The following is a 14442-nucleotide window of genomic DNA, read 5'->3' on the forward strand; positions in this document are numbered from 1 at the left end:
TACTCTTAATATATTATATTTAGGGAGTATAACGGCTTTACTTGAAAATTTTCTGTTTATGGGGTATCGCCGTCCGGCTTTACTTTTATATTTATAGCGTATAGCCGGGCGGCTATACTCTAAAATTCTATTTATACATTATAGCTGCCCGGCTTTAGGGAAAAGTTTCTATTTATAGAGTATAGCCGCGCGGCTCGACTGTTAAAATTTCTATTCCGTGGCGATACTTTTAAAATTTCTGTTTATACAGTATAGCCGCACGGCGATACTGTATCCAGCAGAAGCACATTGAAACACCATCACTTTCATGGGAACATCGCTTCAAGATCGCCTGTGAAGTTGCCAGAGCAGTATCATATATGCCCTCTGCATCTTCAATCCCCCATCTTCAAGTCTTCTAACATTCTTCTAGACCGTAACTACAGTGCTAAAGTATCCGACTTTGGGACTTCAAAATCAGTTCCCCTTGACAAAACTCAGTTAACCATAGAAGTACAAGGAACTTTTGGGTACATGGATTTAGAGTATTTCCGATCTAGTAAATTTACAGATAAAAGTGAAACCTACAGCTTTGGAGTCACACTTGTAGAAATTTACAGTTCCGAGCTTCGCTTTGGAGTCACACTTGTAGAAATTTAAAAAAAAAAAAAACATTAAATTTGGGTATTTGATCTTTCCCTTTGGCTTCTCATGCTATTTTCCAAGCATTAATTCGTAATGATTTTTTCTTGCTTAGTTAAATTGCAGTTCACTAGAAGATTCACTTCTTTCTGCTGACTCTTAAGTTGTGTACAGTCATGCTACCTTTTCTTAGCTATTAAACTTAATGGTGTTATATTAACCTCTTTAATATTTATTTTTTATTGTTTGTTAAACTTAATATGTGTTCTTTGCTTGGGGCATTTAGGGTACAAACAATTGTGCCTGATATTAACTTGAATCTTCAGCTATTCATCACTTTTTCTTATTTTTATGTCTCAAAATCTTGTCCACTGATAACATTCACAAATTCATTCGTCATGTATAAAAATTGATTTCCACAAGTCTTCTTGTCCATTAATCCCAAAATTAATGAACTTCTTATATTCATACCCAATAAAAAATAAAAAATAAAATAAGAAAAATGCGATTATCTAATTAAGACCTTCAAAATTTAGTCAATTACTGAAGTCTCAAGTCAATTTGTGGGCCCTTGCATCTTGAAAATTAGTGGGCACTTGCATCTTAATTTCTAGAAGTAGCAGATGAATGATATATTACAAGGTGACACACTTATATTTTGCATTATAAAATTCCAATTCTTTTTTCTCAAAGCTGTGCTTTTGGTGGAAAAAAAGAGTCCAAGTCTTTAAAGTCAAGTCATCAATACTTACACTACGGCATAATAATTAAAAATTATTATTTTGATTTTGAATTAAGACCCATGTTCTTATTTTGATTTGGATTTTAAATTTTTTAACATGAAAAAAAATATTAATTTACTATATTATTCTTATTTATTGAAAAGTTTCAATGCTTAATAAATTCTTTAATCAAGGACAATTTTTAATATTTTGAATGTTTCACTATTATCTATTTTTGCCTTTATATAGATATATCGATAAGTATGATCATTTCATTTTAAGGTGGCACTTTCCTTTTATAGAATTTTCAAGTCAAAATCTCATTGAAAATTTGAAATGCACAAATTACATAATAAAGCATTTAGTCCTCAATTCAAATATTATACATAGACTATATAGCTTACTATGTTTTTTTTTTCAATCTTATAAAAAGGAGAGAGAATTTTATTAGAACAATAGTAAGAAAGAGTACAAATGATACATACTGTAAAAGGAGCCATCCCAATAATAATATGGCAGACATAAATAAAATTAATACATGCTCATCTTTTGCAATATCCCACACTCTCAATCGTATCCTTTACTAAAAAAAAAAAATCATTTTTTAAAAATCTGATGTTGATAAAAGTTTGACATAGACACACCTGTCTTGACACATTAAAAGAAATCTGAATATTATAGATATGCTTTTTAATCACCATGTCAAGTCAAGGGAAGACTTCGCTCCCCCAGAGCCACTTTATTACGTTTTCATGTGTTTTCTAGCCACTTATCACGCTTTGTCGTTCTACGAAAGCAAACAGCAACAGGGTTGAAAGACTTCGAGTCAGTTCCAGTCATGAAAGACTTCGTTTTTTCCCCCTATATCTTCGACCTAATATTGCATTCATAAACGCTAAATAGTTGTGCCTCTTAATTGAATCGTGTTGATCTCGCATTTGAATCTATTAACATGCAGGGTCACGGGATGTGTTTGAAACTCTTTCTTGCAATTGCGCTGCTTTTGCTACAGTGCGTCCAAGGCGGAGAAGTTAGTCGCAACCACAGGGATGCTAACGTGACCGGGAGGTGCATAGAGAAGGAAAGGCAAGCACTCCTTGCATTCAAACGTGGCCTGGTGGATGAGTCCAATTTCCTCTCTTCATGGGGTTCAGAAGCCCAGAAACAAGATTGTTGCAGATGGATAGGAGTCTCTTGTAGCAACCAAACAGGTCATGTTCTTCAACTTGACCTTTCATACAAAGTTGTGGGCGCACATTCATGGGATAATTCTTTATTGGAAGGTAAGATGATTAGTCCTAAACTGATTGAGTTGCAGCATTTACACCATTTGGACCTTCGTGGGATTAGTTTCAATGGGAGACAATTTCCAGATTTCATTGGTTCTCTATCCAATTTAAGATACCTTGATATGTCTAACACTCTTTTTGGAGGCAAGTTTCCAAGTCAGGTCGGAAATCTTACAAACTTGCAGCATCTGGACTTGAGTTTAAATGACTTTACAAATGCAGAAAATCTCGATTGGCTTCCTCTTCTTTCGTCATTAAGATATTTGGACTTGAGTGGCACGAATCTCAACAATGTTTTCAATTGGGCGGAAGTCATTAATAAGCTTCCTGAACTAACAAACTTGACACTAGTTGGTTGTGATCTTCCTTCTCCAATTTTTTTCACTATTTCTTACATAAACTCTTCTAAATCTCTTGCTAGCGTTGACCTTTCTTCCAACCAATTGAGTACTTCTTCAATATTTCTATGGTTGTCCAACTATAATACCAGCCTTGTTGATCTTGACCTCTCTAATAACCTTCTAGCTGGTTCAATTCCTGATGTTTTGGGAAACATGAGCTCTCTGGCACATCTTAATCTCTTGGACAACCAACTTGAAGGAGGGGACCCGCATTCTTTTTCCAGATTTTGTAGTTTGCAATCATTGGATCTCTCTGGGAATGATCTTGCAGGGTCATTACCTGATCTTACAAACCTTTCATCTTTGGCAGCCTTGTATCTAAATGACAATAAATTCAGCGGAGTAATTTCAGGAACTCATATCTCAAAACTCTCCAAATTACAGTTTTTGGATCTCTCTTGGAATGATCTTGCAGGGTCATTACCTGATCTTACAAACCTTTCATCTTTGGAAGTCTTCAATCTAAATGACAATAAATTAAGCGGAGGGATACCTGAAAGTATATGGCGATTGTCGAAGCTTACAACTATTGATTTTGGCAGCAATTCTTTGGAAGGAGTGATTTCAGGAACTCATATCTCAAAACTCTCCAAATTACAGTTTTTGGATCTCTCTTGGAATGATCTTGCAGGGTCATTACCTGATCTTACAAACCTTTCATCTTTGGAAGTCTTCAATCTAAATGACAATAAATTAAGCGGAGGGATACCTGAAAGTATATGGCGATTGTCGAAGCTTACAACTATTGATTTTGGCAGCAATTCTTTGGAAGGAGTGATTTCAGAAACTCATTTCTCAAAACTCTCCAAATTACAGTTTTTGGATCTCTCTTCGAATGATCTTGCAGGGTCATTACCTGATCTTACAAACCTTTCATCTTTGGAAGTCTTCAATCTAAATGACAATAAATTAAGCGGAGGGATACCTGAAAGTATATGGCGATTGTCGAAGCTTACAACTATTGATTTTGGCAGCAATTCTTTGGAAGGAGTGATTTCAGAAACTCATTTCTCAAAACTCTCCAAATTACAGGTTTTGGATCTATCTTTTCAAAACTCTTCTAACTCACTAGGTTTAGACATCCATGCTGATTGGATTCCTCCTTTCCAGCTGGACCGTATAATTTTGGCGTCTTGCAAGATGGGTCCGTATTTCCCAAAGTGGCTTCAAACTCAAAAAAATTTCTCATACCTTGATATTTCTGATGCTGGAATTTCCGACATCCTTCCAAGTTGGTTTTGGAGTTTGTGTCGTAATGTGGAATATATGAATCTCACAGGCAACCAAATTAGAGGTTCATTTGCAGATTTGACATTGGAATTTTCACATTCCCCTGCACTATGTCTGAGTTCTAACAAGTTGGAAGGTCCAATCCCCTCAGTTCTATCAACAGCCTCATATTTGGACCTCTCTCATAATAAACTTTCAGAGTCAATTTCGTTCTTGTGTTCAAGTGCAGCTATTTCTTTATCCTTTCTTGACCTCTCAAGCAACAATTTTTCTGGACAAGTTCCAGATTGCTTGACACATGTGGAGTATTTAGTCATGCTTGATTTGAGTTTTAATGCTTTGTCCGGGAAAATTCCTACAACAATAGGCTCCCTATTTCATATTGAAACACTCAAATTGAGAAGCAATAGATTTGTGGGACAATTGCCTTCGTCGTTGAAGAATTGCAGGAGTTTAATACTCGTTGATGTTGGGGATAATAAATTATCTGGACCCATACCTAAATGGTTAGGGGTTAGCTTAAAGAATTTGGTTGTCTTGCTGCTTTCGTCTAATCACTTCAACGGAAGCTTGCCCACACAAATATGCCATCTAACAGACATTCAAATTTTGGATTTCTCCATGAACAACATCTCTGGAAGCATACCCAAATGCCTCAACAATTTAGCTACTCTGGCTCAGAAAGGAAATCCAAGTTTGGACATCGAACATCCTGTCTCCTCTGGCGGCCCAATAACTGGCGCCTCACCACCTGCTGCTTATGCTTCTGTGGAAAGTCCGTATGTGGATAATGCAACCATCATGTGGAAGGGAAGAAAGCAGACATACAAAAGAACTTTGAGGCTTGTGAAGACAATTGATTTGTCAAGTAATAGATTAACAGGGGAGATTCCAAGTGAAATTACTCATCTTGTTGGATTGGTTTCTTTAAACCTGTCGAGAAACCAATTAACAAGTCAAATAACTCCAGAGATTGGAAACTTGCAGTCACTGGATGCCCTTGATTTGTCAAGAAACCAGATAGAAGGACGAATTCCAACAAGCCTTGCTCGGATAGATCGTCTTGGTTTCTTGGACTTGTCATTTAACAACTTATCTGGCGAAATTCCAATCGGGACTCAGCTCCAAAGCTTTGATCCCTCTGTTTATGCTGGAAATCCTCAACTCTGTGGAGCTCCACTTAAAAAGATGTGTGCTGCTCAACATGTGCAAACTGACTTGAGGAATCAAGAGGATGATAAGGATGACCTTATAACACTAGGATTTTACATCAGTATGGGGGTTGGGTTTGCAGCTGGATTTTGGGGAGTTTGCGGCACTTTGATATTCAAGAGGTCATGGAGATACGCATACTTCAAGTTCCTGAATGGTTTAAATGATTGGCTTTATGTGAGAGTAGCTTTGATCAAGCGGCAAGTCAAGGATATGCTGAATAGATAAGCTGTAAGTACATGAATCTTCTGTTTTTAAACAAAACGTATGGAGTTAAGGTATTTTTGTTTAATTTGGTTTTCATCAAAACTTATGGGTGCTTGTTTGCTTGTAGCTTTAGCTCCAGCATCTTCAGAGTCGGAGGCAACCTCCATGCGTCAGTTGACTTGAAGAGTGCGTAGTTGCCATGGAAGCAATGATATATCTGCACAAGTTTTCTAGTATTGGTTTAAATGATTGGCTTTGTTTGAAATAATATTAATAACGATTTGCTACTGTATCTTTGTTTCTGAGCACTTATGTAGTGGGAATTTTCCTTGGTAAATGATTTGTTAGTGTGTCTTGTTTGTAAGCAATTATGAATAGGACTTCTCCGAACAATTGTTGCCATGAATTTTATTTTCTGCAGAAAGCCAATTATGAATAGGTATCCTCTGTTTTTCTTCAGAAATAATACACCAGGAATCTTTGATGTATTCTGTACACAAATTACAGGCTTTTTTCCTCCCACTGTTGTTTACAACATTTATTTTCTTTCCATTTTTCCAGAGTAATTCGTATACTGGAAACATTTAATGGACAAGAAATCAAATCAAACATTTAATGGAAAATGACCAAAATCTTAATATCATGGAACTGAGTGAAGCTTTGACTTTCGTGGTTCGAAACCTTATGAGCAACATCTATATGTGCTGAGAGCCAAACTGAAGAGTGTCAAATTCAGTACCAGACCCTTGGTTTTCACTTCTTTCCAGCTGCAGAGTTCCTTTTGGCTTCAAGCATAGAACCCTCCTTCAGTGCTGCTTGTGATTCATTGTCCATTTCCAAGGGCAGAAAGGGCAGCAGCCTGAAGATAAGATGCAATGTGCCATGTTGGGGAAATTACTTGAGCTTGCGTTGCATCGTTCAGAGCTTCCTGAGGCATGCCATTCATGAGATAAGACAAACCACGCCAGGCAAAATTGTTGGAGAAACAATGTTTCCAACATCAATGAACTGCAAGCGGAAGAAACTGTTAGCAGGATAACTCGTACATATAAAGTAGCAACAAAGGCTTTACTAGGATCAAATCCACTAATTTTGCGACTGTTTATGAACTACCAATTTCACTCGTTCCTATAAGACTTAGCAGATAAGATGTTACAAGCATATTTTGTTATTTCTGAAAGTAATTCTGATATCTGGAATGAGTATAATTTCCCTACAAGAGAAGAGAATGCAAAAAGAAACCAACCAACCACAGCACCACAATAAGAACTTAACCTGTGAATAACACTCAATTGTGGTTCTAAAGTCCTTGTGCTAAAAAGCAGAATCCCCCTTTTTCTTTGAATCTAATGTTTCCTGCATTTGGTCAGTTCACATTTGAAACGAGAGCTGCAGTGGAACGTGAGAAATGAAAAGGTTTCAGTGACAGTAGTTTGCATACAAGATAAAAGTGGCAAGAAACTCAACACACAGTTGCAACAGAACATATGCAACTGATCAGTTTCCTAAAACTGAAATCAAATTCAGATTCCTAAAAGGAACCAAGATCAAAAGTAAAAGAATAACTGATAACCACAATGACAAATACCTGAGCGATCTTTGAGCTATTCGCTGAAAACCAGAGGGACCTACAAACCAAAGTTCTTCGCCTGACCGGAGCACAAGACGAGGCTAATCGAACGACACGAAATTGAAGTCAAGCTCCAATGACAGCAAAGAGGCCAAAACCTAGCTGATTTTCAGAGGGAGAAGGACACGAAATTGAAATCGCACGCTCTCTCAGCTCTGGTTCTCTCGCTCGTATGCTCTGTCTTCCGAAAAAAAAGAACTAAAGTTTAAAAACTAAACTTTAATTGGTCACTACTACTAATATATCAATTTTTTTTTTTTTTTTTGGTCGAAATACTAATATATCAAATAAGAGAAGCAAGTGTACCCAGACATATGTGTTGGTCACTAATTATATAATTTAGGAGGTTTTTAGTGACCACATTTAAAGTAGTCACGAGTTGGTAGCAAATTTAGTCATTAAAAATTAGAAAGTAGAAGCCAATAATATTAGTGACTAAATAGTATTATTAGTCATTAAATTTTATGTATTTGTGACCATTATTCACTTGGTCACAAGGAAATTGGTCACTAGACTACTGACCTTTTTTCTTGTAGTGTGAGATGTTCAGTGATAACCACATGCACAAAATGAATACAGAAGCAGACTATCTAGAAGGCTCTAGGATTGTGTATCATGCTACTTTTTCTTAGCTATTAAACTTAAAGGTGTGATATTAACCTCTTTAATATTTATTTTTAATTCTTTTTTATTGTTTGTTAAATTTTGCTCCCAAGGGTAACACCTAACAACTTACAAGTAGCTTGTAATTCTGTAACCTTTATTGCGGTAGTATAGATGACAACTATATGCAAATATTTTTACCTTTACCAAGTAAAGTTGTAATAATAACCTCAAAAATGGATTTTTGTTGTTATTAATATTCCAAAAAATCATACAAGGTTAATTAAATGTGTGGGCAATTTATGAAGTTGGTTTGGTGTGGAAATGATTGGATTAAGTGTGTTTAATCTCAATTTGGACTAAAATGCCCTTACATTCAATTTAATGATTTTTCAAATGACGTTCAAGAAATTGAAGTGAGAAAATTATAATTTTTGGATGGAAAAATAGTATACCTCGCTATGAGCATGTGGTAATTTTCGGAGTTCTGATGAATTTTCAAGGAACTTATAAAGTTGGATAATAGGAGAGTGACACGTGGTAGCTGAATAAAAAATAAAATAAAATAACTGTTCATTACTGTTCACATGCGCGATGGCTGCAGACTTTTTCTTTCTTTTCCTTTCTTCTTCTTCTTCCCGTCCGTCTCCTTTTTGCGTTTTCATAGATTTTACCTTGGTTAGAATGAAAATGAGCTAAAAATGCATATTTGGTTATAAATTCTGTTTTTGTTCATTTTCGTAGGTCAACTTCTTGGCCTTAGATCAGCATGCTCTGGTGCTCGGATGATAAATCGTGTGTAAAAATGAACCCAACAAAGACTAAGAAAGAAACTGTGTTTGTTTAGTGCAGCGGCCAACGGCTTTATTTTTAAGCCATCAATATAGTTCTTAGGCCTAGTTTGGGATTGCTGTCACTTTTGAAAAAAGTTACTTCTGCTGTGCTTTGAAAATAATTAGCTGTAAAGTAAAGCGACTCCATGTTTGGTAAACAATATTTTTAAAGTGCTGTTAGTACAAAAAGCAGTGTCAACACCGTTTGGTAAATTTTAATATAAAATTATTGTAACTGTGAATAATGACTCAAATAGACATGATGTTGAAAGTGTTATGTACTAATCATGTGATGGTAGTGGTGGCGATGGAGTGGAGGTGGTGGTGGTGGTGATGAAGGTGGAATTGGTGGTTGTAGTAGTGGTGGTGGTGTTGGTTGTGGAAGTGGTGGTGGATGTGGAGGTTTTGGAGGAGGTGGTGGTTGTGGTGGTAGTGGTGGTGGTGGTGGTGGAGGTGGAGGTGGTCACTACAAGAAAAACCCCCTTTACTGACGGCTAAAAAGCGTCACTATAACCATTAGATGACAGTTCCAAAAGCGTTAGCGACGCCAATGTCAAGAAAGGGTACCACCATACTTGACATTTATTATCTGTCAAGCAGTTGTGTTTCCTAACGGGTAAAAAGCGTCACGGATTAGAGAAAAACCATCAACAAGGGCTTTTCTTGTCGCTTAATAAGCATCAACAAATATATTTCCTGACATTTAATAAATCTTTCTCGATGGTTCTTAGCCGTCAAGAGTTGAACAACTGAAATTTAAATAAATAAATTAATTAATTAATAGAGAGCTTCCTGTACAACTAAAGTTTCAAAGGATTTAATAACTAAATGAATATTTTAAAAAAATGTCAAGCTGAAATTTAATATCCATTAAAGTAGAATATTTTGATACAAACATTCAAAAACTCCTAATACATGCTGAAATAAACCAAGCTTTCTAGTATGATAAAAAGCGTAACTATAGCCATTAGATTTACGACTCTGGACCACCCCTCCAAATCATACGCTGTTAGACAAGAATACCTGCAACAGATTACCAAAATCAGTTTCTAGCCAACATGTCTATTGTACTTTAAAACGAACCAGAAGCTCTAACCCAAATTTTTGAATCTCAGTGGCATTTGGCCTCTACCATAACTGTAACTAATTGGGAATTTAGAAGGTAATTCAATAATCTAACATTGAAAATAGAGTGAGCAACTAGATTACAAAACAAGAAAGACAAGTACTAAAACAAAATGCATTATATTAGCATGGAAAGTGAGATATGACAGCAGTATCAACAGGCTAATAAATTTTTTTCTTTTCGTGGTCCAACAACTTTGATTGAGTTCAATTAAATAGAGATAATTTCCAAACCTTGTCTGCAAATTCTTGGTCCAAATAGAAGCTTCATTCAATAATGTGTTTCATGGCAAGTTTGTGTGCTCTACAAGAAAATATTAAAAACAAACTTTTCAGAGGCTCACTTATGTTGGTAAGACATGTCACAATTTGATTCCACACAAATACTCTAGTTAGGTTTTAATAATTTTAATCGAAACTAGAAATTATATGCAAACTGCACTGATCTTTTAAAATAAATACCAAAATTATTAGAATTTTATCTTAAGTCTGCACCAGTCACTTTAATTTTTGTGGAAAATCGAATTTTGTGAATACAATGAAACCAAAAGTTCATGTTTAGCATCAACAACAATATGCTGCAATGAAACAGTGAATAAAAGATATAACAGAGATGATAGCTGATAATCTCTAACTGCAACACATTTACTAAATATGTTTAAAGGACATTGATAATGGTTCATGTATCTACTTGATTGCCAGCATTTGCATTTCTTAAATTCTCGAATCCCATTTCCCTTTTCATTCAAACTCTTGAGAAAGCAATAGCAGGCAGTACTTAAGAGCAAAAAGATATATAAGATTATATATATGTATATCATGGTTATTTAAGATTAAGGAAGGTTATGAGAAAGATACTATATATAACCCAAACAACTTCTATGATCCAAACTATTGAAGCTAGCGTAATAAGTGCAACATCAGATCTGATGATTAAACCAAATCAGAATGCTTACCTTTTTCTACATATGCTTTGTCCAAATAAAAATTGAAAAACTAAAAATCTACAAAAATCACAGCCCATATTTGAATTTATGGGTCGAGACCCAGTGGGATGAAATGAAAGACGGGGTAGCATGTAAATGTTGAGGAAGGGATTTGAGGTTCTTTGAGCTAGGAAATACCGGGGAGGTAGAAAAAGACAACTTCTTAATGTCATTATTCGAAACATCTACCAAGTCAGCACGCTTATTGTAATATACAATCAATTGTTTTGAGGGAGCAAAGACTCAAATGATATCCAAATTAAGATAAAACTACCTCTTAATAATTGTCAGTGAAAGATATAGAAAGTAAAAGTCATATTCTAGTAACCAAACAGAGCATCATAATTGGCATAGCAAATTACAAGAAATCTAGATAAATCTTTCTTATTCTAGTGTTGTGTATGACATATAATCAACTTAGAGCGAACTGAACTTAAAGACTAAAACTTGTAGAAACCAGACCACATGTTGGTTAAAAAATAACCTCATTCAACGGTTACTCTAGAACACAGAGCACAAGTTCTTGTTACTTTAGGAAACTAAAACTAAATAGTAGAGAAAGGAACTAAAACTAAAGGCTTTATGTGTTAAGCACTAATTTCAGTAGAAATCACTAATTACAATGGAGCAAGAAATAAAGCACATATCATCAATAATTGTTGAAGAGCCTAAGATTTTAGAGCAAGAGAAACAGCAGAAAAGACAATAGCAATAAGATACAGACATAATCAACACCAAAAGTGCAGACAAAGCAAAACCAAAGGCTAAATCAAACCAGTGTCACAAAGATTATGAAGAAAGATGAAAAGGCTGGACTATTACCTGCGTCACACTCCGTCTTGCCTCCTAATATTCAAACAATAAACCTTTAAATTAGAGCAGGGCATTACTTCGAACAAAAACCCCGGGATTAAATTTTTTTAATTTAAAAAAACAGAAGATTGCTTCAATTTCATCACATCCCAAATATCTACAATGAAAATAATCAAATACTCAAAACATAACCCTAAAATCAAATTGAAGAAAACAAATTTCTTTACAAGGAAATAAAATCAGCGACAGTAATCAAATACCCAAACATAACCCTAAAATCAAATTGCAAAAATGGGATTTCTTTATAAAGAAAAATAATCAGCCACATTTACCATAACCCTAATTGTCTTCGCTCATCACATTTAGGAATAGATTTAAAGATGAATATGAAGAGGGATAAAAGAGTTTACTAGTTAGATTGTCACAGTGGCGACGAAGATTCCAGAGAAGATCGAGCCCGGCTAGTGATAAGGAAGAGCGATAGTGCCGACGGAGAGAGGAATCATCGAGCAAGCGTGCAGGAGACAAGAATGGAATAGCAAGAGAGAAGAGGGAGCGAGTGGGGAGAGAGACTCGGTGTGTTTGATTTCATTTTGGGTTTGGTGAAGCGCTGGCGCTACAGAGATGGATGAGTTAGAAGCTGGCATTGCAGAGATGAAGAAGAGAGGAGAGAGAGATCATGATAAACCTAGGGGGGTTGTATTTCAAATTTCAGAACTTTTTCCTCTTTGATTTGTATTTCCAATTTCAGACTTGAAGAAACAGTGGAAATCTAAGGCTTGTGATTTTGGGTTTTGGAGCGAAATATTTTTTAGAAAATTAGTTAAATATCCATTCCTAGACATAATACTATAAAGAAACCTATACTATTGAATGTATATAAACACACAGATTTCTTAAATTCAACAGCTATGTTTGATTACTATTTTGCCCTTTTGCTTTGTCTATTAATCAACTCAATCTTCATCAACCAGCATCTCGAACTTTTTTCTTCTTCTTCAACAATGGCGAGGTTCATCGAGCTCTGCTTCTGGCTCTTCTCCTAGTCCAACTTCGTCCTCTCCACCATAGCTCTCGTCGATGCCATCGCCGCAACCCGCCGCTAATTCACCTTTGCCCAAAACTCCATCGCCGATTTTCCTTCCTCCATCTCTGTCGGATGCTCCAATTAACGCACCACATCCTTCTTCACCTTCGGCGCCACCGCCATCATCTCCGTTTCAATCTTCGTTGGCCGACGACAAGCCTCCAATTCCTTCTCGAGCGCCGTCGAATTCGAGCGAGGTCAACCACAGCAACCTCGGACGGAGACGTAGCTAAGAACTCCTCTAGAGAAATGAGCATGGCAAGGAAGGCAGAGATCGTACTTGGAATGATCGTTGGATAACATTCGTCGATCTTAGTACGGATACGCCGCCAGGAGAGAGATTCTCTGAAGAACTACTCATAGTCTCTCATACGCAAAAGCTCTAACAGGTTACTGTGAAAATTTTAATTTCTTGTATTTTTTGTTGTTAATTTCTGTGTTTGCTTAGTGTATGATTGAATTGAGGTTTTGGCGATGGTGATATGGTGATATGGTGATTCAATTTGATTCTTCATTCTTTTGCACACCAGCGGTGGCAGAGTTGGTGGTTGTTAGAATTTTGGGATGAGTTCTTGGTGTAAAATACTTAATTAGTCAATATGAGTCATTGATGTATTGGCTTTTCTATTTTAGAATGATATAATAATTGGAATTAGTGATTTAGAATTCATTATGCATGTTTTTCTCACTGTTGTTGGCTTGTTTGGCTCTATATGTGTATGCTATCTAATGTTTGTGAGCAAATTGCCATCTAAGTTTAGTTTTATGTAACCTGATTATGTAGGCTTATGAGGCAGATTTCAGCATATCTTTGATGCATCACATGCCATTTCTTGTCTTGAAAAAAATTTGTAATATTTGTTTAAGGCAATGCTCATTTTGCAGCTACCTAAATTGCTTCAATGGGTCTGTAGGTCATTGAAGCAATTAGCTACCTGATTCCTTTTCTAACAGGTTACAGCAACACTGTCTTTTGCAGCAGCTTTTGCCTCAGCTGGCATAACTGTGTTGTACTTTAGTGACTTGAGCCACTGCAATTTTGGAGAGGAATGCCAAAAATACCATATGGCAGTTGCATTGGCGTACCTGAGCTGGGTAACAATTGCAATTTCTTCTCTAATTATGCTAAGGCTATTGGAAGCATGTTAGACCACTTGTTTGTATAGGCCATAGGATTTGTTTCATCTCATTGTAGCCCTTCTTTGTCATATATATTTTGTTTATTTTTTTTTCTTTAGAACAGAAACAAGAAATTGCAGTGGCAATATAAAAGGAAACAAACTGGATAGAACAAAACAGTACAATATTAAAAACTTACTCTCATTATGTTGTCTTTCCACTGGAAGAAGTGAGATTAGAGTTGGAAAACAGTTGCATCAAACAGGAATTAACAAATGAATTTACATTTACTTGTAAAGTTGAAGGATTAGCAAAAGGAATTACTACTTTTTCTGTAAAATTTGTCCAAATTGATGATGATTTGAATTAGTTAGTGGGAGAAAGATCCTCATGAGTTTGTAATATTATTAAGGAGAAATGCAGAGAGTGCATGCTTGTTTCCTTCCAGTTTTCCACTATGAGTTAGCTAACAATGATTTTGCATATAAGAACTTAAACTCTATATTTGTATTGTTGGTGTGGCATCTTGCCACTACATCTTCATTTTCTTTTCTAATACAAATT

General features: G+C 35.8%; 1 protein-coding gene and 2 long non-coding RNA genes across 5 annotated transcripts; 1 reads left to right on the forward strand and 2 right to left on the reverse strand.

Annotated features, from left to right (window-relative positions):
* Nucleotides 1–1941: 1941 nt before the first annotated feature.
* On the forward strand, nt 1942–6050 carry LOC110744733 (receptor-like protein EIX2). 2 transcript variants are annotated; one of them, XM_088249255.1, is made up of 2 exons: nt 1942–5706; nt 5816–6050. In XM_088249255.1, the coding sequence occupies exon 1, from the start codon at nt 2296–2298 to the stop codon at nt 5701–5703; it is 3408 nt and encodes a 1135-aa protein (XP_088105381.1). In that variant the 5' UTR covers nt 1942–2295; the 3' UTR covers nt 5704–5706; nt 5816–6050. The 2 variants fall into 2 exon arrangements, with proteins under 2 accessions (XP_088105381.1, XP_021800417.2); XM_021944725.2 differs by having other exon boundaries at nt 1948–5706; nt 5810–6050.
* Nucleotides 6051–6122: 72 nt separating this feature from the next.
* Nucleotides 6123–7506, reverse strand: LOC148296927 (uncharacterized). The gene is made up of 3 exons (XR_015833930.1): nt 7271–7506; nt 6958–7071; nt 6123–6690 (listed from the first exon to the last, which is right to left on the reverse strand). It is a non-coding gene; the product is annotated as an uncharacterized LOC148296927 (long non-coding RNA).
* Nucleotides 7507–9599: 2093 nt separating this feature from the next.
* LOC110744895 (uncharacterized) lies at nt 9600–12506 on the reverse strand. Of its 2 annotated transcripts, none has more exons than XR_015833484.1 (3): nt 12083–12506; nt 10108–10177; nt 9600–9771 (listed from the first exon to the last, which is right to left on the reverse strand). It is a non-coding gene; the product is annotated as an uncharacterized LOC110744895 (long non-coding RNA). The 2 variants fall into 2 exon arrangements; XR_015833483.1 differs by having other exon boundaries at nt 10108–11829.
* Nucleotides 12507–14442: the final 1936 nt, after the last annotated feature.

The sequence above is a fragment of the Prunus avium genome, chromosome 2 (assembly GCF_965620075.1).
Source record: "Prunus avium chromosome 2, drPruAviu1.hap1.1, whole genome shotgun sequence".
In the NCBI taxonomy this organism is placed as follows: Eukaryota; Viridiplantae; Streptophyta; class Magnoliopsida; order Rosales; family Rosaceae; genus Prunus; species Prunus avium.

Excerpts from the sequence above, each read along its gene's own strand:
- LOC110744733 (XM_088249255.1), top strand. The coding sequence starts at position 2,296 with ATGCAGGGTCACGGGATGTGTTTGAAACTCTTTCTTGCAATTGCGCTG.